General features: G+C 42.6%; 1 protein-coding gene across 1 annotated transcript in view; it reads left to right on the top strand.

Annotated features, from left to right (window-relative positions):
- Positions 1 to 22,191: 22,191 nt before the first annotated feature.
- LOC126424661 (uncharacterized) overlaps positions 22,192 to 27,243 on the top strand; it is a 46,719-nt gene continuing 41,667 nt past the window's right edge. The window contains exon 1 of the mRNA XM_050087391.1: positions 22,192 to 22,340. Coding sequence (XP_049943348.1) covers positions 22,299 to 22,340 — 42 coding nt within the window. The 5' untranslated portion in view covers positions 22,192 to 22,298. The remainder of the gene's footprint in view (positions 22,341 to 27,243) is intronic.

Here is a 27,243-nt window from a genome sequence, read left to right as displayed (position 1 = left end):
CCACAACAGCTGCTGAGCCAGGGGGCCTATAGAGACGTCCAATTACCATGTCTGGGCCTGCTTTAACCGTGACCTTCACCCAAATCATTTCACATTTCGAATCTCCGTCAATTTCCTTCGATACTATTGCACTACTGTTCTTCTTCTCTTAGGGGATGCTGATCGTTGGCGTGTCGTAATACTGTCCTCCCTCTGTCAGTGGGTCCTCATGTTCCTGCATGTCAGGCACTGGTGGATCGTCCTGATGAAGCGCCTCGCCCACCAACATGTCTATTGGTGGGGCATGGACAGCTTCAGCAGTCGGCGCCGCCATGACGTCTGCTGCCATGGCCTGCGACCACTGCCCCATTGTCCCGGCTCCATCTGGATTTTGCGAGTCCATTCCTAGGGTCCTACTGGTTCATTTTGTGGATGCCGGAAGTGTTTTTCCGTATGTTGCAACATGTCCTCAACGACCGCCACTCACACCATCAAGCCCTCTCTCGTATTTTCGCCATTGAGGGTCTACCGGAGGCGATTGTGACGGTAATGACCCACAGTTCACGTCAGCAGAGTTTACTTCCTTCTGTGCTGCGTCGGGCATCCAGCTGTTCCATACGGCACCATCCCATCCCGCATCCAATGGGTTGGCTGAAAGGTTTGTGTGCACGATTAAGTCACAGATGGCCAAACTGTGTCAGCATCACTACCAGGCAGCTACCCTCGACCTCTTCCTGTATAATTATCGTTCTTCTGATCCCGCGGGGTCCTCTCTGGTGGAGAAGCTGCATGGCCGCCCTCATCGGACACTCTTGTTGCTCCTGTTTCCTGCTTCTCCTCATCTGGCTGCTCCTGTCTCCGTGCAGCTGTGATGGAAACCGGTATGAGGAGCAAACTGTAGATAACCACATGGCATTCAAACTACACATTCAAAAGAAGATTTGTGGAAGAAGAGAGACTAAATGATCTCAAAGTGTGGTATACACCACTTCTAACAAACACCGAACAACGCGCTCCAGTACGCGGCCGCCAAATACATCGCTGGCCGCACTTCTCTGGGCGGCCCGCTGCTTCCATCGCTGGCCGTCTTCACGCGCACGCTCCCTTACGTGGCCGAGAAATACATCGCTGGCCGCACTTCTCTGGGCTGCTCGCGGCTACCATAGCTGGCCGCCTTTTCGCGCGGGCGTTTGTCAGCACATAGCACTTGGCTACGCCAGGAAACATTGCGATTGGTTTTCAATGGAAAACAGCGACCCCAGCCGACGGCTCCATTAACTAGCAAGCCTTATATAAACCCGGTAGCCGCAGCAAACGACTGTTCTCATCGGGAAGTGCAGTACGCCGTGTCGCAGCTGCTTGTGGATGACTCGCCACACCACTCGAGGTTACCTTGCTGCTCGGCGGAAATCTAGCGACTTCACTTGGAGAGACTGAACTTCACTGGACTTGGGAATAATTATGGGACGTGCAACCCACTATGCACATTTGTACATTGGTATAACCAAACTTTAAATATGCATTACTTCTGAGTGTGAGCCTGGGTAGACGTTTGGCTAACATAATTGTTAAAAAGTGATTTAATAAACCAGACTGATCGAGGTTATTGTGTTATTCCTGGTTATAACACAAAGCAGCTCTGTCTTGTGTAAACTGGCAGCAGAAAATTGCAGAGTTAGTAGGCAGTGATTCTTTCTTATGTCTGTTCCAAACCTTAAAAGCAATATTTGATGACATATTTCTGGTAAGACCAGTGAAGAATCCTGTGGACCGAATACACTCCTGGAAATTGAAATAAGAACACCGTGAATTCATTGTCCCAGGAAGGGGAAACTTTATTGACACATTCCTGGGGTCAGATACATCACATGATCACACTGACAGAACCACAGGCACATAGACACAGGCAACAGAGCATGCACAATGTCGGCACTAGTACAGTGTATATCCACCTTTCGCAGCAATGCAGGCTGCTATTCTCCCATGGAGACGATCGTAGAGATGCTGGATGTAGTCCTGTGGAACGACTTGCCATGTCATTTCCACCTGGCGCCTCAGTTGGACCAGTATTCGTGCTGGACGTGCAGACCGCGTGAGACGACGCTTCATCCAGTCCCAAACATGCTCAATGGGGGACAGATCCGGAGATCTTGCTGGCCAGGGTAGTTGACTTACACCTTCCAGAGCACGTTGGGTGGCACGGGATACATGCGGACGTGCATTGTCCTGTTGGAACAGCAAGTTCCCTTGCCGGTCTAGGAATGGTAGAACGATGGGTTCGATGACGGTTTGGATGTACCGTGCACTATTCAGTGTCCCCTCGACGATCACCAGTGGTGTACGGCCAGTGTAGGAGATCGCTCCCCACACCATGATGCCGGGTGTTGGCCCTGTGTGCCTCGGTCGTATGCAGTCCTGATTGTGGCGCTCACCTGCACGGCGCCAAACACGCATACGACCATCATTGGCACCAAGGCAGAAGCGACTCTCATCGCTGAAGACGACACGTCTCCATTCGTCCCTCCATTCATGCCTGTCGCGACACCGCTGGAGGCGGGCTGCACGATGTTGGGGCGTGAGCGGAAGACGGCCTAACGGTGTGCGGGACCGTAGCCCAGCTTCATGTAGACGGTTGAGAATGGTCCTCGCCGATACCCCAGGAGCAACAGTGTCCCTAATTTGCTGGGAAGTGGCAGTGCGGTCCCCTACGGCACTGCGTAGGATCCTACGGTCTTGGCGTGCATCCGTGCGTCGCTGCGGTCCGGTCCCAGGTCGACGGGCACGTGCACCTTCCGCCGACCACTGGCGACAACATCGATGTACTGTGGAGACCTCATGCCCCACGTGTTGAGCAATTCGGCGGTACGTCCACCCGGCCTCCCGCATGCCCACTATACGCCCTCGCTCAAAGTCCGTCAACTGCACATACGGTTCACGTCCACGCTGTCGCGGCATGCTACCAGTGTTAAAGACTGCGATGGAGCTCCGTATGCCACGGCAAACTGGCTGACACTGACGGCGGCGGTGCACAAATGCTGCGCAGCTAGCGCCATTCGACGGCCAACACTGCGGTTCCTGGTGTGTCCGCTGTGCCGTGCGTGTGATCATTGCTTGTACAGCCCTCTCGCAGTGTCCGGAGCAAGTATGGTGGGTCTGACACACCGGTGTCAATTTGTTCTTTTTTCCATTTCCAGGAGTGTAAAATCAGATTTAGACATTCCAGCTAAAGAATTACATCACCACAACTACCTAAAAGCCAAAAAAGCTTATAGGAAGGCAGTAGAGGAAGCAAAAAAGAAATATAATGATACATACATTAAAGAGGCCCAAAATCCTTGTAAATCTGTTGGAATCTTGTAAATGAGAACAGAAAGAAGACTAACTCCTGCTTAAATTCATGTAGCCCTGATGACTCCCCCCCCATGAACCATGGACCTTGCCATTGGTGGGGAGGCTTGCATGCCTCAGCGATACAGATGGCCGTACCGTAGGTGCAACCACAATGGAGGGGTATCTTTTGAGAGGCCAGACAAACATGTGGTTCCTGAAGAGGGGCAGCAGCCTTTTCAGTAGTTGCAGGGGCAACAGTCTGGATGATTGACTGATCTGGCCTTGTAACATTAACCAAAACGGCCTTGCTGTGCTGGTACTGTGAACGGCTGAAAGCAAGGGGAAACTACAGCCATAATTTTTCCCGAGGACATGCAGCTTTATTGTATGATTAAATGATGATGGCGTCCTCTTGGGTAAAATATTCCGGAGGTAAAATAGTCCCCCATTTGGATCTTCGGGCGGGGACTACTCAAGAGGATGTCGTTATCAGGAGAAAGAAAACTGGCGTTCTATGGATCGGAGCGTGGAATGTCAGATCCCTTAATCGGGCAGGTAGGTTAGAAAATTTAAAAAGGAAATGGATAGGTTAATGTTAGATATAGTGGGAATTAGTGAAGTTCGGTGGCAGGAGGAACAAGACTTTTGGTCAGGTGATTACAGGGTTATAAATACAAAATCAAATAGGGGTAATGCAGGAGTAGGTTTAATAATGAATAAAAAAATAGGAGTGCGGGTTAGCTACTACAAACAGCATAGTGAACGCATTATTGTGGCCAAGATAGACACAAAGCCCATGCCTACTACAGTAGTACAAGTTTATATGCCAACTAGCTCTGCAGATGATGAAGAAATTGATGAAATGTATGACGAGATAAAAGAAATTATTCAGGTAGTGAAGGGAGACGAAAATTTAATAGTCATGGGTGACTGAAATTCGTCAGTACGAAAAGGGAGAGAAGGAAACATAGTAGGTGAATATGGATTGGGGGATTGGGGGGAAGAAATGAAAGAGGAAGCCGCCTTGTAGAATTTTGCACAGAGCATAACTTAATCATAGCTAACACTTGGTTCAAGAATCATGAAAGAATGTTGTATACATGGAAGAATCCTGGAGATACTAAAAGGTATCAGATAGATTACATAATGGTAAGACAGAGATTTAGGAACCAGGTTTTAAATTGTAACACGTTTCCAGGGGCAGATGTGGATTCTGACCACAATCTATTGGTTATGAACTGCAGATTGAAACTGAAGAAACTGCAAAAAGGCAGGAATTTAAGGAGATGTGACCTGGATAAACTGAAAGAACCAGAGGTTGTACAGAGTTTCAGGGAGAGCATAAGGGAACAATTGACAGGAATGGGGGAAAGAAATACAGTAGAAGAAGAATGGGTAGCTCTGAGGGATGAAGTAGTGAAGGCAGCAGAGGATCAAGTAGGTAAAAAGATGAGGGCTAATAGAAATCCTTGGGTAACAGAAGAAATATTGAATTTAATTGATGAAAGGAGAAAATATAAAAATGCAGTAAATGAAGCAGGCAAAAAGGAATACAAACGTCTCAAAAATGAGATCGACAGGAAGTGCAAAATGGCTAAGCAGGGATGGCTAGAGGGCAAATGTAAGGATGTAGAGGCTTGTCTCACTAGAGGTAAGATAGATACTGCCTACAGGAAAATTAAAGAGACCTTTGGAGAGAAGAGAACCACTTGTATGAATATCAAGAGCTCAGATGGCAACCCAGTTCTAAGCAAAGAAGGGAAGGCAGAAAGGTGGAAGGAGTATATAGAGGGTTTATACAAGGGCGATGTACTTGAGGACAATATTATGGAAATGGAAGAGGATGTAGATGAAGACGAAATGGGAGATAAGATACTGCGTGAAGAGTTTGACAGAGCACTGAAAGACCTGAGTCGAAACAAGGCCCCGGGAGTAGACAACATTCCATTAGAACTACTGATGGCCTTGGGAGAGCTAGTCATGACAAAACTCTACCATCTGGTGAGCAAGATGTATGAGACAGGCGAAATACCCACAGACTTCAAGAAGAATATAATAATTCCAATCCCAAAGAAAGCAGGTGTTGACAGATGTGAAAATTACCGAACTATGAGTTTAATAAGTCACAGCTGCAAAATACTAACGCAAATTCTTTACAGACGAATGGAAAAAGTGGTAGAAGCAGACCTTGGGGGAGATCAGTTTGGATTCCGTAGAAATGTTGGAACACGTGAGGCATTACTAACCTTACGATTTATCTTACAAGAAAGATTAAGAAAAGCCAAACCTACGTTTCTAGCATTTGTAGACTTAGAGAAAGCTTTTGACAACGTTAACTGGAATACTCTCTTTCAAATTCTGAAGGTGGCAGGGGTAAAATACAGGGAGCAAAAGGCTATTTACAATTTGTACAGAAACCAGATGGCAGTTATAAGAGTCGAGGGGCATGAAAGGGAAGCAGTGGTTGGGAAAGGAGTGAGACAGGGTTGTAGCCTCTCCCCAATGTTATTCAATCTGTATATTGAGCAAGCAGTAAAGGAAACAAAAGAAAAATTCGGAGTAGGTATTAAAATCAATGGAGAAGAAATAAAAACTTTGAGGTTCGCCGATGACATTGTAGTTCTGTCAGAGACAGCAAAGGACTTGGAAGAGCAGTTGAACGGAATGGACAGTGTCTTGAAAGGAGGATATAAGATGAACATCATCAAAAGCAAAACGAGGATAATGGAATGTAGTCAAATTAAATTGGGTGATGCTGAGGGGATTAGATTAGGAAATGAGACACTTAAAGTAGTAAAGGAGTTTTGCTATTTAGGGAGTAAAATAACTGATGATGGTCGAAGTAGAGAGTATATAAAATGTAGACTGGCAATGGCAAGGAAATTGTTTCTGAAGAAGAGAAATTTGTTAACATCGAGTATAGATTTAAGTGTCAGGAAGTCGTTTCTGAAAGTATTTGTATGGAGTGTAGCCATGTATGGAAGTGAAACATGGACGATAACCAGTTTGGACAAGAAGAGAATAGAAGCTTTCGAAATGTGGTGCTACAGAAGAACGCTGAAGATAGGGTGGGTAGATCACGTAGCTAATGACGAGGTATTGGATTGGGGAGAAGAGAAGTTTGTGGCACAACTTGACTAGAAGAAGGGATCGGTTGGTAGGACATGTTTTGAGGCATCAAGGGATCACAAATTTAGCATTGGAGGGCAGCGTGGAGGGTAAAAATCGTAGAGGGAGACCAAGAGATGAATACACTAAGCAGATTCAGAAGGATGTAGGTTGCAGTAGGTACTGGGAGATGAAGAAGCTTGCACAGGATAGAGTAGCACGGAGAGCTGCATCAAACCAGTCTCAAGACTGAAGACCACAACAATAACAACAACTGATGACTTCAATGAATATTTTGTCAGAATAGTGGAAAAGACAGTGAGTGAAATTCTACACTCTGACCTAGATCCGACTGCAAACATAAGAAATGCAGACAGTTGCAGTATTCAAAACTGGAAGAAAGTACACCCTGAAGACATGATAAAAATTGTGAACTACAAATACTCAGGAAGTGTAGACATCTATGGCACGTCCTGCACACTGCTAAAGAAAATTATTGCAGAATTAGCTCAGTCACTAGCCATAGTAATAAACAAATGTCTATCTTCTGGTGTCTTCCCAGACTTCCTTAAACTGGCGCGCACAGTACCAATATATAAGAAGGGGGATCCATGCGAGGTGTCCAGCTTCAGACCAATCTCAGTGGTACCAGTACTAGCCAAAGTTACGGAGTCTGTGATGCACTGCCAGGTACTGAATTACTTTGAGGAAAACAACTTATTCCAAAACACACAGCATGGATTCCGCAAAGAGAGATCAACAGTGACATCCACACTGGACTTATTAAAAATGATTCAACAGAGTTTTGAAGAGAGAGAGAGTGTGGCACTGACAGTCTGTGACCTCAGCAAAGCCTTTGACTGCATCTCACACACAACACTAATAGCCAAGTTAAGATGCTATGGTGTAGGAGGTGTTGTTCTATCAACACTGCAATCTTGTTTGGAAAACCGAAAGCAGGTAGTATCAGTGCACAGAGCAACTTCTCTTGAACAAAAACTGGAACATGGAGTGCCCCAAGGATCAGTCTTAGGACCTCTCCTATTCCTCATATATGTCAATGATATGAGCTGTAATAGTCAAATGTTGCAGTTTGCAGATGACACTACCCTTAATGCCAAAGGACATACAGCCGCAGAAGCTCTTGGTGCATCAAATTTGATATTTGAAGAAATAAAAGAATGGTTCATCATAAATAAAATGAAGCTCAATGAAGAAAAAACCCAACATTTGATATGCAGTCTAACCAACATTGAAGAGCAAGAAAACATGGAGACTGTCAGACTACTGGGCTTCAAGATTGACAGCAAACTCTCCATGAATGATCACACTGCATATGTATGGACCAAACTTTCTCATGTGATATACTTCCCGAGGAAGCTGAAGAGGATAATAACTGACCAGGTTCTCACAATAGTCTACCATGCACTCTTCCACAGCCACATTAGCTATGGACTGTTGTTGTGGGGACACTCCTCAGGCTGCAAAGATGTGTTGCTATTACAAGAAAAAAAAAAGGCCATCAGGATCATATCCTCTAGCAAAAGACTGGACCACTGTAAGCGTATTTTCACCAGGCTAGGCATAATGACTGTTTTTAGCCAGTATGCGTTTTTCTGCCTCATTTATATAAAAGAAAATCAAAGGAATTTTAGCACAGGACAAGAAATACATAATCATGACACTCGCTGTAAGAGGAACATTGAAGTGCCAAGGTGTCACCTATCAAGTACGCAAGACAGCTTTCCAACAGTCACCCTAAAAATGTACAATCAACTGCCTCCAGAAGTGAAATCCCTGCCACCTGAATTGGAAAAAAATTGCTCAGGACTTGAAACAACATCCACTATATTCCTTGGAAGAGTTTTTCAACAGTGGTTCTAGTGAATGGACAAAATAATAAACATTGTTATGTTTTATATACAATTTTGCCTAAATTTAATCTTTTTATGTTCTCAGTTAACTGCACATTTAATTTTGTGTTTTACTTAAAGTACATAATTTGCCAAAACAAAACTTTATGTGTTTGATTTACATGGTTTTGTAAACATTTTGCTTTATGGTATTTTCATTTGCTGCTATGAAGTTTTACTTTCCTGTTTAGTTATATTTCATTTTCTCTATGTTCTATGTGTTTTTGTGCACTGCATAAATATTTTCTTGTATTTGTAATATAAATTTTGTATATGGCGTTGTATAAATGTTAGTTGATAAACATTGTATTTTTGACGCAGTCTGTCCAGCCATGGATGGTAAACGATGAAGATATAGTAATTTTCTCTGCAGGATTCAGTCTGGGCGTCGGTATTTCCCAAGGCCAGCCCCCACTGGGTTCCCACCAAGATCTCCACATTTCTCGGCTGCACCATGGCAACTGTTGTCCTCGACGATGGTTCCCTCTGTTGGAAGCACTTCAACCAGCACCGTCGTGGGCTGGGCCCAGCGCTGCCATTGTCTCCGGCACTGTGCCTTCAGTCTGATGTCTTCCAGGAGGCTGCAGGCTCCTCGGACGTCCCTTCGCTGCCATCGCTGCAGTCGCAGCTGCTGGCTTTCGCACAGACCCTGTGGGTGGGTCTCTCACCTATGGATATCGATGAGGCTCCTCCCGCCACCAACACCTCTGCTGCCGCCCGTGGTCTCGTTCCACTGGCAGAACGTGGGACCAATGTCGAGATGTGCCTTCACCTCGCACCTGGGAGGGGTGGAGGGAAGGATTGCTGCAGACACCACAAACACCTACTGCAGTGGCAACTCCGATGACAGACCAGTGATGCAGGTTGCTAGCTCTGCTGTGAAGTCTGGCCAATGCAAAAGTGTTTATCAGCAAGTTTCACAGTTGACAACAAACCCATAGGTATAGCCAATGTCCATAAGAGGGCATTAACCAACAGCAGAGGAAGGTGGTGCAATGATCAATGAACTATTTCCCGGCTATCACATGTGTGCAAATAGTCCCGGAAATATCCTTCTGCCCAGGGGACAGATAAGCCAGCACCCAGCCATTCAATGGGCCGTTCTCGAACCGCCGAGTGCGGTGAAGATTGGCCGTTACAGCAGTGTGCCATCCTCTCTTCCACAGCAATTGTGATACGTCATTTCCATTATGTTACACTATCTACCAGCTGCTAACAGACGACTTCGATGTGAAACAGTTATATGGGTATAGAGTTGAGGGGAACTCTGATTGTAGGAATTACTAGTTATTTGATTTATCTGCAACAGGGGTCCATATTGTTTTGTTTGATTTGAAGAGTGTGTTACTGTTGGTGGTGTATTGAAGTCTCCATAATAAATAAGTTGGCAAAAATAGTTGGTTTTTGCTCTGTAGATTTAGCATAGAGAAACAAGATCTACATCTACATTTATACTCCGCAAGCCACCCAACGGTGTGTGGCGGATGGCACTTTACGTGCCACTGTCATTACCCCCCTTTCCTGTTCCAGTCGCGTATGGTTCGCGGGAAGAACGACTGTCTTAAAGCCTCCGTGCGCGCTCTAATCTCTCTAATTTTACATTCGTGATCTCCTCGGGAGGTATAAGTAGGGGGAAGCAATATATTCGATACCTCATCCAGAAACGCAACCTCTCGAAACCTGGCGAGCAAGTTACACCGCGATGCAGAGCGCCTCTCTTGCAGAGTCTGCCACTTGAGTTTATTAAACATCTCCGTAACGCTATCACGGTTACCAAATAACCCTGTGACGAAACGCGCCGCTCTTCTTTGGATCTTCTCTATCTCCTCTGTCAGACCAATCTGGTACGGATCCCACACTGATGAGCAATACTCAAGTATAGGTCGAACGAGTGTTTTGTAAGCCACCTCCTTTGTTGATGGACTACATTTTCTAAGCACTCTCCCAATGAATCTCAACCTGGTACCCGCCTTACCAACAATTAATTTTATATGATCATTCCACTTCAAATCGTTCCGCACACATACTCCCAGATATTTTACAGACATAACTGCTACCAGTGTTTGTTCCGCTATCATATAATCATACAATAAAGGATCCTTCTTTCTATGTATTCGCAATACATTACATTTGTCTATGTTAAGGGTCAGTTGCCACTCCCTGCACCAAGTGCCTATCTGCTGCAGATCTTCCTGCATTTTGCTACAATTTTCTAATGCTACAACTTCTCTGTATACTACAGCATCATCCGCGAAAAGCCGCATGGAACTTCCGACACTATCTACTAGGTCATTTATATATATTGTGAAAAGCAATGGTCCCATAACACTCCCCTGTGGCACGCCAGAGGTTACTTTAACGTCTGTAGACGTCTCTCCATTGATAACAACATGCTGTGTTCTGTTTGCTAAAAACTCTTCAATCCAGCCACACAGCTGGTCTGATATTCCATAGGCTCTTACTTTGTTTATCAGGCGACAGTGCGGAACTGTATCGAACACCTTCCGGAAGTCAAGAAAAATAGCATCTACTTGGGAGCCTGTATCTAATATTTTCTGGGTCTCATGAACAAATAAAGCGAGTTGGGTCTCACACGATCGCTGTTTCCGGAATCCATGTTGATTCCTACATAGTAGATTCTGGGTTTCCAAAAACGACATGATACTCGAGCAAAAAACATGTTCTAAAATTCTACAACAGATCGACGTCAGAGATATAGGTCTATAGTTTTGCGCATCTGCTCGACGACCCTTCTTGAAGACTGGGACTATCTGTGCTCTTTTCCAATCATTTGGAACCCTCCGTTCCTCTAGAGACTTGCGGTACACGGCTGTTAGAAGGGGGGCAAGTTCTTTCGCGTACTCTGTGTAGAATCGAATTGGTATCCCGTCAGGTCCAGTGGACTTTCCTCTATTGAGTGATTCCAGTTGCTTTTCTATTCCTTGGACACTTATTTCGATGTCAGCCATTTTTTCGTTTGTGCGAGGATTTAGAGAAGGAACTGCAGTGCGGTCTTCCTCTGTGAAACAGCTTTGGAAAAAGGTGTTTAGTATTTCAGCTTTACACGTGTCATCCTCTGTTTCAATGCCATCATCATACCGTAGTGTCTGGATATGCTGTTTAGAGCCACTTACTGATTTAACGTAAGACCAGAACTTCCTAGGATTTTCTGTCAAGTCGGTACATAGAATTTTACTTTCGAATTCACTGAACGCTTCAAGCATAGCCCTCCTTACGCTAACTTTGACATCTTTTAGCTTCTGTTTGTCTGAGAGGTTTTGGCTGTAATACTTAGGAACTGTGCTTAACAACAGACTAACCTGTAACAGTGATGAATACATAGCAGTTACATTGTCAATGGTGGTACAGCTTTGGAGGACACTGAGAGCCTGTATGACTTCAAAATATGTAAGAAGGGCATATTTTACATTTTTTTCCGCCTTTGTGAAGGTATGGATTTGTACTTGGGGAAACAGTGAAAATGGAAGCTATGTTATAGCAGAAACAACTTACAGGAGTACAGCTGGTGATGTCACTGAAATTTTATGCACCCTGAGAAACTCACATTTCACATTACATTCTTGAAATTTGGAAGGCAATGGGTAGATAGCAGTCCATCGGAAGTCTTTATTCATTAAATATAAGTTCTTAACACTAATTAACTTATATGTTTCCACCATTTTAATGCACCTGCATGTAACTACAGCACATAATTGTAATCAAACAAAAACACAAGGGTAATATCAGAATCTGTACATCTCTTGTGTCACCACACAACACTGTAGAAAAAAAAAGCATTAGCTATGTTTATATAGCAGTTCAAGTGTTTTTTAACAGATTTTAAAATTACACCAAGTGTAACCTTGTCAAATTGTTTAATGAAAATCTGGACAGTTTCTTATTACAAAATCATTTTTGCTCATGGGTAGATGAATTAGAAAATTTCCTTCATATTCCCAGTTTTAGTCTCGCTTTGTAATAACATATTTATGACTAATATGGAAATCCTTGAATGGAATACTTATACATAAAATAAAGGAAAGGCATTCACTCACCTATAGCTGACTGATGTTTGGCACATAGAAACACATACCAGAAAACAGTGTTACTTGGACTTTTGAGCTCTTGCCCTTCCTCTAGTAAAAGTGCACACATTCACATTCACACACACACACACTCTCACACACACACACACACACACACACACACACACACACACACACACACACACACCCAAGTGCACACACCCACGGTTGTGGTGGGACCGACTGTTGATAATCAATTATTGAGAGCAGTTGCTGGGTAGATGGAGATGGAAAGGGGGATAGGAAAAGATCACAAAGTGAGGAGGGGTAGTGGCATATTTGTGAGGCAGGTATTTTGACAGATGACTCAGTGGCTGCAAAACAAGACAGAAGGAGTAGAGAGTGTATAACGAATAGAGAAAGGTAGGGAGTGTAGTGGGACGCGAAATTGAAGCGTCATCCATCCACCAGTGTCAGCCCAGTTTGCAGGTGAATATCAGTTTAATTTAGTGTTTTGTTTATGTATTTTGTAATATTTGTATTGTTTGTGAATTATCTAAAGTTTTGTATTTATTTTTATGTTTCATGTATGCAGAGGGCGGTGCAACGAACGGAGACAGCATCTTCACTGCCGGGACCAGAGAGAAAATTGCTGGCCACTATACGTCGCGGGTTGACAGCCAAACAGCAACAGAAGATCCTGAAACCGAGTTGTTGCATCGTGCTTCTAAAAACTGAAAAAAATAAGAATTTGTAATATTTCTACAACAATAACGTAATGGAAAGTTTAATCATGTTGTAAATGTTCAGTCCTATCTTGTATCTTGTCAAGGCCCATGTTCACGTCTATATGTAGTATATGTGAAGATAATAAGCTAGTGTATACTACAAAAGTTTAAATACGTGTTCCAAGAATTTATTTATGAAGAATTATATTAAGGAAGAAGTATTACTGATTTATTTGACAATATTATTAATTTTTGACAACGTTCATCACGAGTTTGAGTCTTAAAAGTTTATTCAATGTGGTTTTAATATTTATTAAAGCAGATAACTTGCATTAATATAATTTCTGATAAGAAACAAACGACAAAATCATTTATACAAAACTTACGTCGTTACACTACAGGAGGAGAAGAAAGGAGAGGAAGATTAAGATAGGAATGTGGGAGAGAGAGGTGAAAAAATGAGGGAGGAAGGATGGAGGGGGGGGGGGGGGGGGGAGAGAGAGAGAGAGAGAGAGAGAGAGAGAGAGAGAGAGAGAGAGAGAGAGAGAGAGAGAATGGTTCCAATGGCTCTGAGCACTATGGGAATTAACATCTGTGGTCATCAGTCCCCTAGACGTAGAACTACTTAAACCTAACTAACCTAGGGAAATCACACACATCCATGCCCGAGGCAGGATTCGAAGCTGCGACCGTAGCAGTAGTGCAGCTCCGGACTGAAGTGCCTAGAACCGCTTGGCCACAGCGGCTGACAGAGAGAGAGAGAGAGAGAAACTTATGACTTCAACAGCTGCTTCACTATGTGAGTCATTTGGATGCTCCCTTCCAGCACAAATTTCTCAGAACAGTGCAGATGGAAATTCTCTCTCCAGCATGTCCCACACTCTCGCAATCACACAGTCACCTCCACTGAATTAATTCCCACTGCCTCACCTTACCTTTACCCTTCTCTCTTCTGTCCACCCTACCACTCCTCCACCTGCCCTCATGTTGTCTTTCTCTCTCTTTCTCCTTTTGCACCCCTCTCTCTTTCTCTCTCCCCTCCCTTTCTGCCCCTTCATTTCTACCTTCCTCTCCTTTCTTTCCTTTCTGTCCCCTTTCCCTCTCTCTACCTTCTATATGCTCTATCTTCTGGACTACTCTCATCTCATTGTGCAGTTACTCAGTCATCTGTCAACACACCTGCCTCAAACTGCTTCCTCACCTTGTGCTTTCCACCCTATCCCCTCCCCATCTTCTTCTACCTAGGCAAATGCTCTCAAAATCAGTAATAAGCAGTCTCACTGTGGCAACTTGTGTGTGTGTGTGTGTGTGAGAGAGAGGTTGCCTTTCTTATATCTCGTGTACTAATATATTTACGTACTCACTCATTCACTGTATTCGTAGATCTCATCAAGGAACCTTTAGGGATGTGAAATGAGGGAAGGTATACATTAACAAAAGACTAAGGAATCATAGAAACTTAAGTATACTATATTAACAATAAACTATCACTGTGTTGCTTAGTCCTAGTCTTGATATTAAATTGGTATTTTTCAGAGAAAAGACTTTTCCATATGTGAGTTAGACTTATGCACTCCATTCCGTCTTCAGGCCACGAGGGGCCTACCGGGACCATCCGACCGCCTCTCATCCTCCGAGGAAGATGCGGATAGGAGGGGCGTGGCATCAGCACACCGCTCTCCCGGTCATTACGATGGTATTCTTGACCGAAGCCGCTACTATTCGGTCGAGTAGCTCCTCAATTGGCATCACAAGGCTGAGTGAAAAATGACAACAGCGCGTGCCGGCTGGATGGTCACCCATCCGAGTGCCGACCAATGCCTGACAGTGCTTAACTTCGGTGATCTCACGGGAACCGGTGTATCCACTGCGGCAAGGCTGTTGCCGAGTTAGACTTATAATCCACATAAAATAAAGTACACAGAATTTAAGTGCATAGTAGCACTTTTTATTTTAAGTAACGTAATCATAAATGACAACAGGTAAATCATGTACTGGGAATCACCTCTTGCTTTGGCTTATGAAGGGGGTTGGGAACTGTAGATGAAGTCTGCACTTGGAGTCTCCGGATGTGATGAGGACTGTGGCATTGGTGGGGTGCCTTGTAGTGGTGAAGGAGGGACCCACACAGCTGGCCTCACTCAATAGATACCTTTGCGGCTTTTGACATTTTGCATGATCTTCACAATGTGGTCTCCTCATCACAACACCAGAACGGGATGGTGTATGGTGGCTGGAGTGGTAACTTGATGACATCTGTGCAGAGAACGATGTGAATACACTTTTTGACAACTTAGTGGAGAAAACTGGGGCACCGAGTGAGGTGGCGCAGTGGTTAGCACACTGGACTCGCATTTGGGAGGACGACGGTTCAATCCCGCGTCCGGCCATCCTGATTTAGTTTTTCCGTGATTTCCCTAAATCGCTCCAGGCAAATGCCGGGATGGTTCCTTTCAAAGGGCATGGCCGACTTCCTTCCCCATCCTTCCCTAATCTGATGAGACCGCTGACCTCGCTGTCTGGTCTCCTTCCCCAAAATAACCAACCAACCAAAACTGGGGCAAAGCAAGCCGGTGTCAGATCTCGGCTATGTGGCTCAAAAAATGGTTCAAATGGCTCTGAGCACTATGGGACTTAACATCTGAGGTCATCAGTCCCCTAGACTTAGAACTACTTAAACCTAACTGACCTAAGGACATCACACATCCATGCCCAAGGCAGGATTTGAACCTGCGACCATAGCGGTCTCGCGGTTCCAGACTGAAGCGCCACACCGGCCGGCAGCTATGTGGTCTCAGGGCTATTGTGCCACCTGTGGCTATGGTGCAGCTGTAAGATCCCTTGCTTCCCACAGAGCATTTGTGCTAATGGTGCTCCCATTTATGACTGGTACATTGTGTGAAGGCCTGAAAGGGCAATTTATAGCAGTACCACATGAGAGCTATCTTTACAGTTCGATGCCATCTTGTTTTCATCCCACTGTTGGCAAGATGGTAGCTCACAGTATGACAACACTGAATAATGGGGGGGTTAGACAATTTTCATAAGAAAATAGATTTTAATTAGTGTTGGTAATCTATGCTATCCAGGTGGTGGCCCAGAATAATTCACCAGAACCATTAACATTTTCAAATTGGGTTTACCACCACCTCCTGGTTTAGTAGGAAGATCAAATGCAAGGTAGTGTGTAGTCGGCATTGTTGTTTGTGATTGTTGAACTGACACGGAAATGATTGTTGTTTTAGTGTTTGTTTCTTTTCATTGCTCTGTGTTCACTTTTTGGATTGCAGGAAGGGACCAAAACCTTGATTTCTTGAAATCTCAACACTAATGACAACGAACTATTTGTGTCTGTCTTCCAATGTTATTTTGCCGTATCGTACTCGTTTCTTCATTGTCAGTATCTCCAAATGTGTGGGAAGAGCTTAGACTCCATACAATATCACATATCAATTATCCCACAGGTGTCACAGTTGGCAACAGAATTGCAAGTTTCTGTCAGATACCAACGGCAGTCACACAGGATTGAGTGGAACCAATGGAGCGTTCCCTCTGAGCCGTGCCTCCAACGGCTCTAGACTACAATTGGCCTCTGCCACCACAATATAGGATGGCAGGCAGCAGCCACACAGTCCACTTGCACTCAGAGCCACATTACTACATGACATTATGCAGATGCCGCCTAGTTGCAGCTCCAATACCATTGTTTGTGCTTAGTTCAGACATCCTGAACCTTGTTGCTGTTGTACGAGCTGGACTCTTATTTCTTGCCACATTATTTGTAATGAGTCTTTGTACACTTCAAGAAGTATAAATTAAGCAAATTGACTGTTCACTGTGTTAACTTGTTCTTTAATCATTTCTGCTCCTGTCCAGCTTTCCTATGATGATGGTTGCTGCACCACTCTATAGACCATCTCTCCTTACCACTGTGTATGAAGTCATATAGAACACTCCACATAAAATAAGGTACATGGAACTTTTTATTTTGAGTAACAGTCATATACTTTTATTAACAACAAGAGACAATTCTAAACTGAGAGATGAGTCAATAAAATGAGTACAGTATGGCTGACATATGGCTGAAATTGATCAAATTGTTTGGCGTGACAGACTGATCTGTAGGGTAGCATCAGGTCTAGGTTAGGTTGAAATGTGATAAGTCGATTGTGAGTTGTAGAAGCCAATAAATGTGCATGCCAGAAAATGGTTGTGGCAGCAGAGTGACCTGTAGTGTAGCCTAATGTTTATGTTTGTTCCCTATTTAAACAGTCAATTCCAGCCAAACATCAGTTATACTGTACTCATTTTAGTCGCTTGTCACTGATGGTAACTTTATAATAACCATTGTACCGGACGTAAAATGCACTAGAGTTGATTGGCGGATTGATTATTCCCACACATACAGAGTCATATTTATAGCAAATTATTATTTGTTGTACAGCTTCATAACAAACACTCTGCATGCCACACAGCTAACAGAAGTTTTCAGTCCCTGACTAGATATTCAGATAACTTGTAGAAAGAGTGGCTGTTGCGTAAGTTTTTAATTTTATTTTGAAAAGGAAGTAAAAATTATTTTTGTGTGTCCTTTGATGTGACTGTGTATATCAGAGTTCACTTGAAATGGATTTTTAATATTGGCAGCAAAAACCATTAAGTAGTAAATGTATTGGGCAGTGAGTGTAAGAATTCCAAGATCTTTGAAAACTCTTCTGCAAGATGTACAGTTAACCACTTTACACCGTATGCTTACTGTTCGCTTCTGTGCAATAAACACATTGTTTATTTTGTGTAGCCTGTTCCAGAAAATAATTTCAGAAGACAATAGGCATGTCCATCTATGGAAATGAAAATGTATAATTAATTAAAAGGGAACCAGCTAATGCAGGTAAAGTTAGGCTCTCGGTTAGTTAGTTACATGTTCCAATGATCATTTTGCATTACAAGTTGTAATGATGTGGAATGAGTCATTTTACACTCACACCACAAATTAATTTGTATGTGTGGTTACATTCTGAACATTTCCAAGGGCTATTTTCTTTTGATGAAGCTACATTAGTCGCTGATACTGAAATGCTGTTACTTGGTGGATGAATTCATGCAGGATGAATTGGTTATTTGAGCTGGATACAAACTGTTGTGTCTAGGAATCCTGCCTATTCGGTTCATTAGACAATCAATCAGACAACTCGTATTAATGAGTTTTATTACAACAAAACAATAAAATACTTAACTTTGATGGATGTGTCACTAGCAAGGGGTAACATACAAAATAATTTAGTCTTCTTCAGAATAGTCCAATACAACTCTGTGCTACAAAGAGATTCCTAACGAAGTGGCTAAGGTTGACACTGCTATCGAAGTGGCTATCATTGTCACTGCTATCCAAGTGGGCCGCCACCAGTCAGGCATGGCGCTTATGCCTTCTTCGCAGAGGGGACACTGCTGTCATGTTGTCGTCCTGGAAGTGAGGTTGGTTAGCGTGCGATTGGCTGACTTCTCATAGCCTTCTCTTTCCTTTCATTTCTGACAGGCATGCCGGCACTGACTTTACGCCATAACACAAACTGTTACACATTCCACTAAATATACAGTGTGTTTCAAAGTTGTTGTGAAAAATGTCTGGGTATGATAGTTCATGTCATTTTGTTAGAGACAATATGTTCACTGACTCTTCCAGACAGTCATCCAGTCACCTGCTCCACAATTATTGAAAATCACTGTCAAATTACTGGGGTAGTACGCTGCACACCTGGTTAGTAGACGTAGTTAGTTCTGGGAAATATCATAGTCCCAGGGGCAGCAGGTACCAGAGAATGCCCAGTGTTGCTGGGAAATGTCAGCGAACATTTTGCCTCTAACAAAAGCTATTCCCCATGACACGATCTACCAATCTTAAATGTTTGTCAAAGGAATTTGAAACACTCTGCCTTGTCTTTACGTCAACACAGTGGATGATGTTTTCTAAGGCTGTAAGGCACTGAACTCAACTTCTGAAAAATTTCCATATTAAGAAATACTGATTCCTTAGTTCAAGTGTACTGACAAAGCCTATTGCTTGTGCTTATGACATGTGACAAATAAGCAATCTCAATCGTGAAAATGAGTAAACAAATTAGATGTTTACCATGTGAAACAATATCCTTTATGGCACAAGTCAAGTAAAGAATATGCTGTTTCTTTGATAATATACACAAATAAAATAAGTAAATAAGTTTGTACTGTACTGATCTTAGAAAAATATGTAGGGCTATCAAATGGAATATTACATAGGCTCAGTTGTAGGGAATGCAGGTGACAGACTTAAATTTGTTGGTAGGATACTGGGAAAATACAATCAATAGCTATGCAAAAGTGATTGTTTACAAATCTTTCATGTGACACACCATAGAATACTGCTCAATCGTGTCAGACCCAGGGGATATTGATCATGTTCGGAAATGTTGAGAAATCAGGTTTTTTTTCTGTATTGTGATTTCATTCCCCTGCCCCATATGGGCAGGGGGGGGGGGCGGCTGTCAGTGGCACAATCCGCTGCTCTTCAGCCGAGTGATATGACAACCAATACAAGAATAAAATGTTACATATAAGGCGATAAAAAAGGGGGACATAGAACAGAGTAAGGGGAGATAATGGAGGTAAAAATACACTGACATGGAGATGTTCATGGGGGGGCAGTTAAAAAAGCCGACATAAAGTTAAAAAAACACAGTTGGCGCTTCATAGAACACAAAAAAGACACTGAAGTCACACGCACAGGTTAAAAGTTGGCCACAGTATTAAAAACACTCCAGAACAACACACTTTAAACCCACTTGGAGCACACATGATGGAGAATAAAACTGCCAGGTGGGACCTGCTGGGGGAGAGGCCTGAAAGGATGGAAAAGGAGGGGAGAGCAAGGTGCAGCAGGGGAGGGGTTGGGATGAAAAGAGTAGGGGGCATTAGTGGGTGCACTAAGAGGCAGGAGACAGGTGGGGCAGGAGAGGAAGAGGGAAGACAAGGCAGGAGGGAGTGCAGAGACACTGAAGGGAATCACAAGAGAGGGAGGGAGAGTAGGAGGGGAAAGCTGCTCAGGAGAAGGGAGGGGGAGGAGAGGGAGACCTGAGGAGGAGGCAGGAGGAAGATGGGGTTAGAGTTGATAGGAAGGGTAGATGTCAGGGCGAAACTCATCATCTGGGAGGGGTAGACGGTGGAAGTTGTGTTGGGAAAGGAGGCGGAGGATGTGGAGATGGAGAGAGGGTGGGATACAATGGTAAAGGTGCGGCAACGGGCTGGGGGTGGAGAGGAAGAGAGACACCAGGGTGTGAGGGGGATCAAGGTGGCGGACAATATACAGTGTGTGGATGTGTTCTGTGTTCAAGGAAAAGGAGGAGGTGGGGGAAGGAGATGAGGTTGTAGAGGATGTGCATGGGGGACGGAAGGCAGATGCTGAAGATGAGGCGGACTGCATGGCGTTTGAGAATTTCGAGTGATTTATAGAACCGAGAGGGGTGGAAATCCAAGAAATGCTGGCATAACAGAGGATGGGATGGATCAAGGATTTGTAGGTGTGAAGGATGGTGGAATGATGCAGACCCCTTGTCCAGTCAGATAGGAGTTTCAGGAGGCAGAGACTGTTGTGAGCTTTGTGTTGGATGGTAAGGAGATGGGGAGACCAGGTGAGGTGGCGGTCGAGGGAGAGGCCAAGGTATTTGATGGTAGGAGTGAGGTGGATAGGACGGATATAAATGGTGAGGTAGAAATCATGGAGACGGAAAGAGCAGGTGGTGCGGCCTATGATAATCGCCTGGCTCTTGGAGGGGTTGATACGGAGGAACCACTGGTTGCACCAAGGTGGATTTGGAGGGTACGTTGGGACCATTGGAGGGTAGGATATAAGACTAGCAAGGCGGTGTCATCAGCAAATTGGACGAGATGAGCAGGCGGGGGAGGTTTGGGCATATCAGCAGTGTACAAGAGATAGAGGAGAGGGGAAAGGACGGAGTCTTGGGGCACGCCAGCAGAGGAATATAAAGTACGGGATTTGGAATTGTGGATAGTCACATAGGAGGGATGACGGGAGAAATCAGGATTGGCCGACGCCATTTACAGCACGGAAGTTTACTTAAAAAGATTCAGGAACCTGTATTAATTGAAGAATCCAGAGATATGTACACGCGAAAACGAAGTTGACACTCGGCGCAGCGGCTTAAGGGCATTCTCCGTTTGCAGTCGCTTCCATAAGCTACGTACTACGTCGAGTGTGGACTGAGTTTGCGTGAATATTACATTAGCTTCGTAAGTACCGATGCAGAAGGGACACCACAAAGGCAAGATTAGTCTAATAACAGTGCGCACAGAGTCATTTATGAAATCATTCTTTCCATGCCCCACACACGGAAAAGAAGCGAAAAAGCGTTTCACATTTCTTCTAACTCCCGTCAGCCATTGTGCCGAGTGTCAATTTACCTTGCACGTACAAGTAGGGCAGTGAGATGTATCCTCTGCCATGCACTTCACCATGGTTAGCAGAGTATCGGTGTGGATTTATGTCGTGTTATAACCTGAAGAGAAGCAACAATTTAGTCCCCTGACGTCATAAAACTACAGTACTCAAAGAGACGTAAAATATTCTCTGCCTTTTTGATAGAACTATAACAAACGTGTGTAAACCGCCCCAATAACAACAAAATTAGGCACACAGCGTCTCCAGTAAGTAGTATAATAAACGCATCCCCCCGTCGGCTTCGTGTGAGTATGTTTGTTAACTTTCTTTCCTACTATTATATGACTTCGTTTTTCTTTCAAAATTGATTAGTTCAAACTTTGGCGCACATGGCCATCGATATGTGTCTGTTTTTCATCCTGCGTTTGTACCATCTTGTCATCAAAGCGACCTTTAATTGTGGAAACTAATGCGAATTTTATTGTTTCAGTCTTGTGTAGTAACAGCATACAAACACAATACTCATTTCTTAACAAATTATTAGTGACACTGTAAAAATACAGCATCACTGCACCAAATATTCCAATTTCACTGACTTTGACGGTTGGCACTACCCTCGTATTAAACACAAATAAAACGTAAAGTCTGTCTGCTGTAAGCTGTTGTTGATGTTTACACGGACAGGCTAAGAAAGTTAGAAAATAATAATGCATTTTTTGGTTAAGTGCTCCAGATGTGCGTTTCAAAACAGTTATCAATGAATATTGTGACTCTACGATAATAAATGTTGAATGAGTCGTTGGAAGTTGCGTTCTTCGATACGATGGTACGAAAATATCAAACTCTAGACTAACGGATGTCGGTTAGAGACAAATTAAATTTTTAGTGAACGAAGGAAACAGTATTTTCAGCTTTGACCCAATATAAATAAATACCGCAAAGTGATATCCGCTCGCATAGACTTAAAAAAAAATCTGACAAATTTATGTTCACCTCCCATCATTCTGATGTAAGCTGGCTGTACGTTGGAAGGTTTAATATAAAATTGGCCATCATGCCTTTATAATTGTACATACCAAGCAGTACTCTGACCTTGTTAGTTACCATTTGCCTGAAGGTTGGTCCAGATATTTGAAACAGTCGTTTTTGCATATATTGTACATAATTTGCGTTATTTACATTGCCAACTTACTAATACAGAATGAAAAATGGACGTATTTGCTCACTTGATCAGTAGTTGCATATAAGGTTACACAAGTGTCAACTGCATATATCTTTTTTGGTTGCATGATTTGAGGTATTTACATTTGTATAAAACAGTATGAGACCTTTCTTTGCATGTGATACTAAAGCGATTTTGTAATTGGAGTTAGCTGACATCAGTCTTCCAGTCTGTGTTCCATTCCGTCGGTGTGACCCAAACCACTTGTTTGTGAATCACTTATGTATCAAATGCATTCAGTTATAGCAATGGCATTCTTTTCTGGGGATCAAAGGCACAAAACATGAACACAGTTTTCAAACTGCAGAAAAAGGTCATAGGCATAATAACTAATCATAGTATTTGGGCTCATTTTAGAGAACTATTTAAAAAACAATTACTGCTCCAAGTGATTACATCTACCATTCCCTTGTGCATATCTGGGAAAACATTTGCATGTATTTCGCTAATAGCATTGTACATAATCGTGGCGTAAGGTCCAATTTGGTCTTGCATTTACTACAGAAAACCAAACAGAAACCCAAAACAGTACAATTTGTCAGAGATAAAGTTGTAGCCTATAATAAATTGTCCAAAGACAGAAAAAAATTACCAAAACACATCTATTGAAAAAGGCAACTAAAACATACTTTATAAGTAATGCATAGGCCCTACTACACAATCAGAGATCATTTCGAGGACTGAGAGTAGGAGTTTATAATGGGACAACAACAACAACCTGTTACATTACAATATATGATCACAATGCAATGCTCTTAAGAGAAAATCACTCATTAGAGGAGGGAGGGGATTGCAGTAGTGGTGGTTGATGCTGACTCAGTTTTCCAGAGGGACTGAAGGCAGGACATGAAGGTGTGCAAATTCATGGTCCTGGCATAACTAGTGGACGCCCAAAGAATGTGCAGCAATGTATGGCAAAAGTGCATTTTATGTTATAAGTTATGTAGAGCAACTGTTTACAATCAAAATAACATTGTGCAATAGATAACAAGTGAATGAGTTTGTACAGCTATTGAGACACTGATTTCCTAGTCTGGAGGGTAAGGTTTGCTCTGTCTGGCCATCCTGATTTATGTTTGCTGTGGATTCCTTAAATCATTTCAGGTAAATGGTGGAATGGATCCTTCAGCAAGGCCATGGCTGACCACCAGTCCTATCCTCGTTCAAAGATACTTATATGTTCTATGTGCATGTATAGTCGAGCTATTTATTTTCATTGCATTGTTATGACAAATCATTTATCATTGTGAGATGAACTCTGAATGAATGAATAAATAAATAAAATGGGACCACAGTTAAGAGATAAAGCTGTTGCATTAATATCTTGTCATTTTGTAGATTTCTAATTATATGTTCAGTGTAGCACATTGTTGCTGTTTCTGTGCTTTTACCTGCTTCAGTGCCATGTTGACTACTGTTCAGTGGCTTATAATCCTTTAGATATCATTGATTTGGTGCTTTATTAGTATCTTTAATACTTATTTATTTTTGTTTTATTTATTTATTCATCTCGAGTTTATCTCACAATGATACAGAATTCATCATCATAATACAACAAAAATAAGTAGCTCACATACACATAAAATATACAGGCTAAGTATGTTTGATGATAAGAGGACAGGTGGTCAGTCTAGCCTTGCTGAGAGGTATCATCCTGTCATTTGTCTGAAATGATTTAAGAAAACAACGGAAAACCTAAATCTTGATGGCTGGGCAGAGTGAACTCCATTCTCTCTAACATGAGATCAGTGTCTTAACCGCTGCAATCCCTTATTTGATTGGTACCACATTTACAACATTGTTTTGGCTCTACACGATTTACATGAAATAACTTGTAATGTGAAACATAGTTTTACACTGCACACTCCACGGACATCTGCTGCTGACTCGTGCACTATGAATGTGGTGCTATGCTTCTTGCACACCCTTCAGTCTGTTTGGGAACTGACTTGAAGACCTTAACCATCCTGCTGTGCCCCATGCATGCCTCCATGTCTTTCCTTCAGTCCATATGGAAAACTGAGTCGGCATTCATCCCATGATAACTGAGAAATCGAGCTTGGGAGAATGACAAGACCAAACATTATTGGCATACACTATAGATCTCGACACATGATTTTCTTGAAAAAGCGCTACATTATGATCATATACAGGGTGGTCCATTGATCTTGACCGGGCCAAATATCTCACGAAATAAGCTTCAAATGAAAAAACTACAAAGAAAGAAACTTGCCTAGCTTGAGGTGGGAAACATGATGGTGCTGTGGTTGGCCTGCTAGATGGTGCTGCCATAGGTCAAATGGATATCAAGTGTTTTTTTTTTTAAATAGGAACCCCCATTTTTTATTACATATTCATGTAGTATGTAAAGAAATATGAATGTTATACTTGAACCACTTTTTTTGCTTTGTGATAGATGGCACTGTAATAGTCACAAACGTATAAGTATGTGGTATCACGTAACATTCTTGTCTTTAGATATTTGATATTTGCCTTGTGAGTGTTCTTTAGCACCACCCACATGTGTCTTATGGAATGTCATGGACATGAACAGCCAGTGCTCCCAATTTTTTTCTTTTCCTTTTTTAGTAAATTCATAATATTTACTGATGACATCATTTGTGGATAGAGGCCCCAAACACATCCATGCTGTATACAGCCAGTAGAATAGTGGAATGGGGTTGCAACTGATTCATGAGTAGCAGCTTAACATTTAATCTTACAAAAACTCTTTTTGTGAAAAAAAAAAAAAAAAAAAAAAAAAAACTAAATGTGACTCCCAGGTATACACTAGATGAGGTGCAATGTGTGTGAAGTTTCTAGGCATCCAGGTGGATAATACATTGAGGTGGCACCAGCACAATGATATGGGCTCAGTTCTGCCACAGAAATCCACCTCAATGTGCTGACTTGCAGGCATTCTTACTAGCATGCGTTCACTCAGTACTGTCCCGCGCTGTAATGTCTCGGGTGAAAGAGCGAAGTTCAAGGAAATACTTACTATGTGCAAATGAGCAGCAGGAATATCGTGTAAAATTAAGAATCGAACACCAAGCAGACGTATCTTCAGGGCCTAGTGATTATTATATTTGTTTGGTAATACATTACAAGATGTAAGATACATGCAAAATACCCTCAGACTTCAAGAAGAATATGATAATTCCAAATGCGAAGAAAGCAGATGTGAATATTGCTAAACTATCAGTTTAATAAGACCTGGTTTCAAACCACTAACAAAATTTCTTTACAGAAGAATGGAAAAACTGGTAGAAGCTGACCTTGGAGAAGATCAGTCTGGATTCTGGAGAAATGTAGAAACACGGAAGGCAATGCTCACTCTATGAATTCTTTTAGAAGATGGGTTAAGGAAAGGGTTATGTTTATAGCATTTGTAGACTTGGAAAAGGTTTTGACAGTATTGACTGGAATACCCTCTTTGACATTCTGAAGGTAATGGGATAAAATGCAGGCAGCAAAAGGCTATTTACAACTTGTACAGACACCAGATGGCAGTTATGAGTCAAGGAGCATGAAAGGGAAGCAGTGGTTGAGAAGGGAGTGAGACAGAGTTGTAGCCTATCGCCGATGTTATTCAGTCTGTACATTGAGCAAGCAGTAAAGGAAACTGGAAAAAAATGGAGTAGGAATAAAGGTCCAGGGAGAAGAAATAAAAATTTTGAGATTTTCTGAGGACATGGTAATTCTGTCAGAGAAAATAAAGGACTTGAAAGAGCAGTTGAACAGAATGGGAAGGGTCTTGAAAGAAAGATGTAGGAGGAACATAAACAAAAGCAAAACAAAGATAATGGAATGTTGTTGAATTAAATCAGAAGATGCTGAAGAAATTATATTAGGAAACAAGACTCTGAAAGTAGTAAATGAGTTTTTCTATTTGGGCTGCAAAAATAACTGATGATCGTTGAAGTAGGGAGGATATAAAATGTAGACTGGAAATGGCAAGAAAAGCGTTTCTGAAGTAGAGAGATTTGTTAACACCGAGTACAGATTTGATGCCAGGAAGTATTTTGTGAAAGTAATTGTACAGAGTGGAGCCCTGTGTGGAAGTAAGGGGGGGGGGGGGTTAGTAAAAATTATAGACGGAGACCAAGAGATGGATACAGTAAACAGAATCAATAGAATGTAGGTTATAGTAGTTATTCAGAGATGAAGAAGTTTGCACAGTATAGAGTAAAAGAAGAAGAAGAAGAACAACAACATTACACCACTTTGGTATTTGTTGCTAATAATGATGCTTTTTTTAGGATAAACTCTGCGATTCTCTACAATAATAGTACAGGTAAAAAAACAATTTACTAATATACTATGCCTCCCTCTTCAGGATGCAGAATGGAGTTTTATACTCTGGTGTAACTCCCAGAAACTCAAAAACTGAGTACAAGAATACCTTATTAGCCATCCCTCCTATAATTTAACAGAATGCTTGTACTCAGGAATGTAAATTGCTTGCAACTGTAATATTTGTATTACATAGACTGTGACTGTGCCA

This window comes from Schistocerca serialis, chromosome 10, assembly GCF_023864345.2.
Source record: "Schistocerca serialis cubense isolate TAMUIC-IGC-003099 chromosome 10, iqSchSeri2.2, whole genome shotgun sequence".
NCBI classification, from domain to species: domain Eukaryota; kingdom Metazoa; phylum Arthropoda; class Insecta; order Orthoptera; family Acrididae; genus Schistocerca; species Schistocerca serialis.
This window is presented reverse-complemented; position numbering and strand designations above follow the sequence as displayed.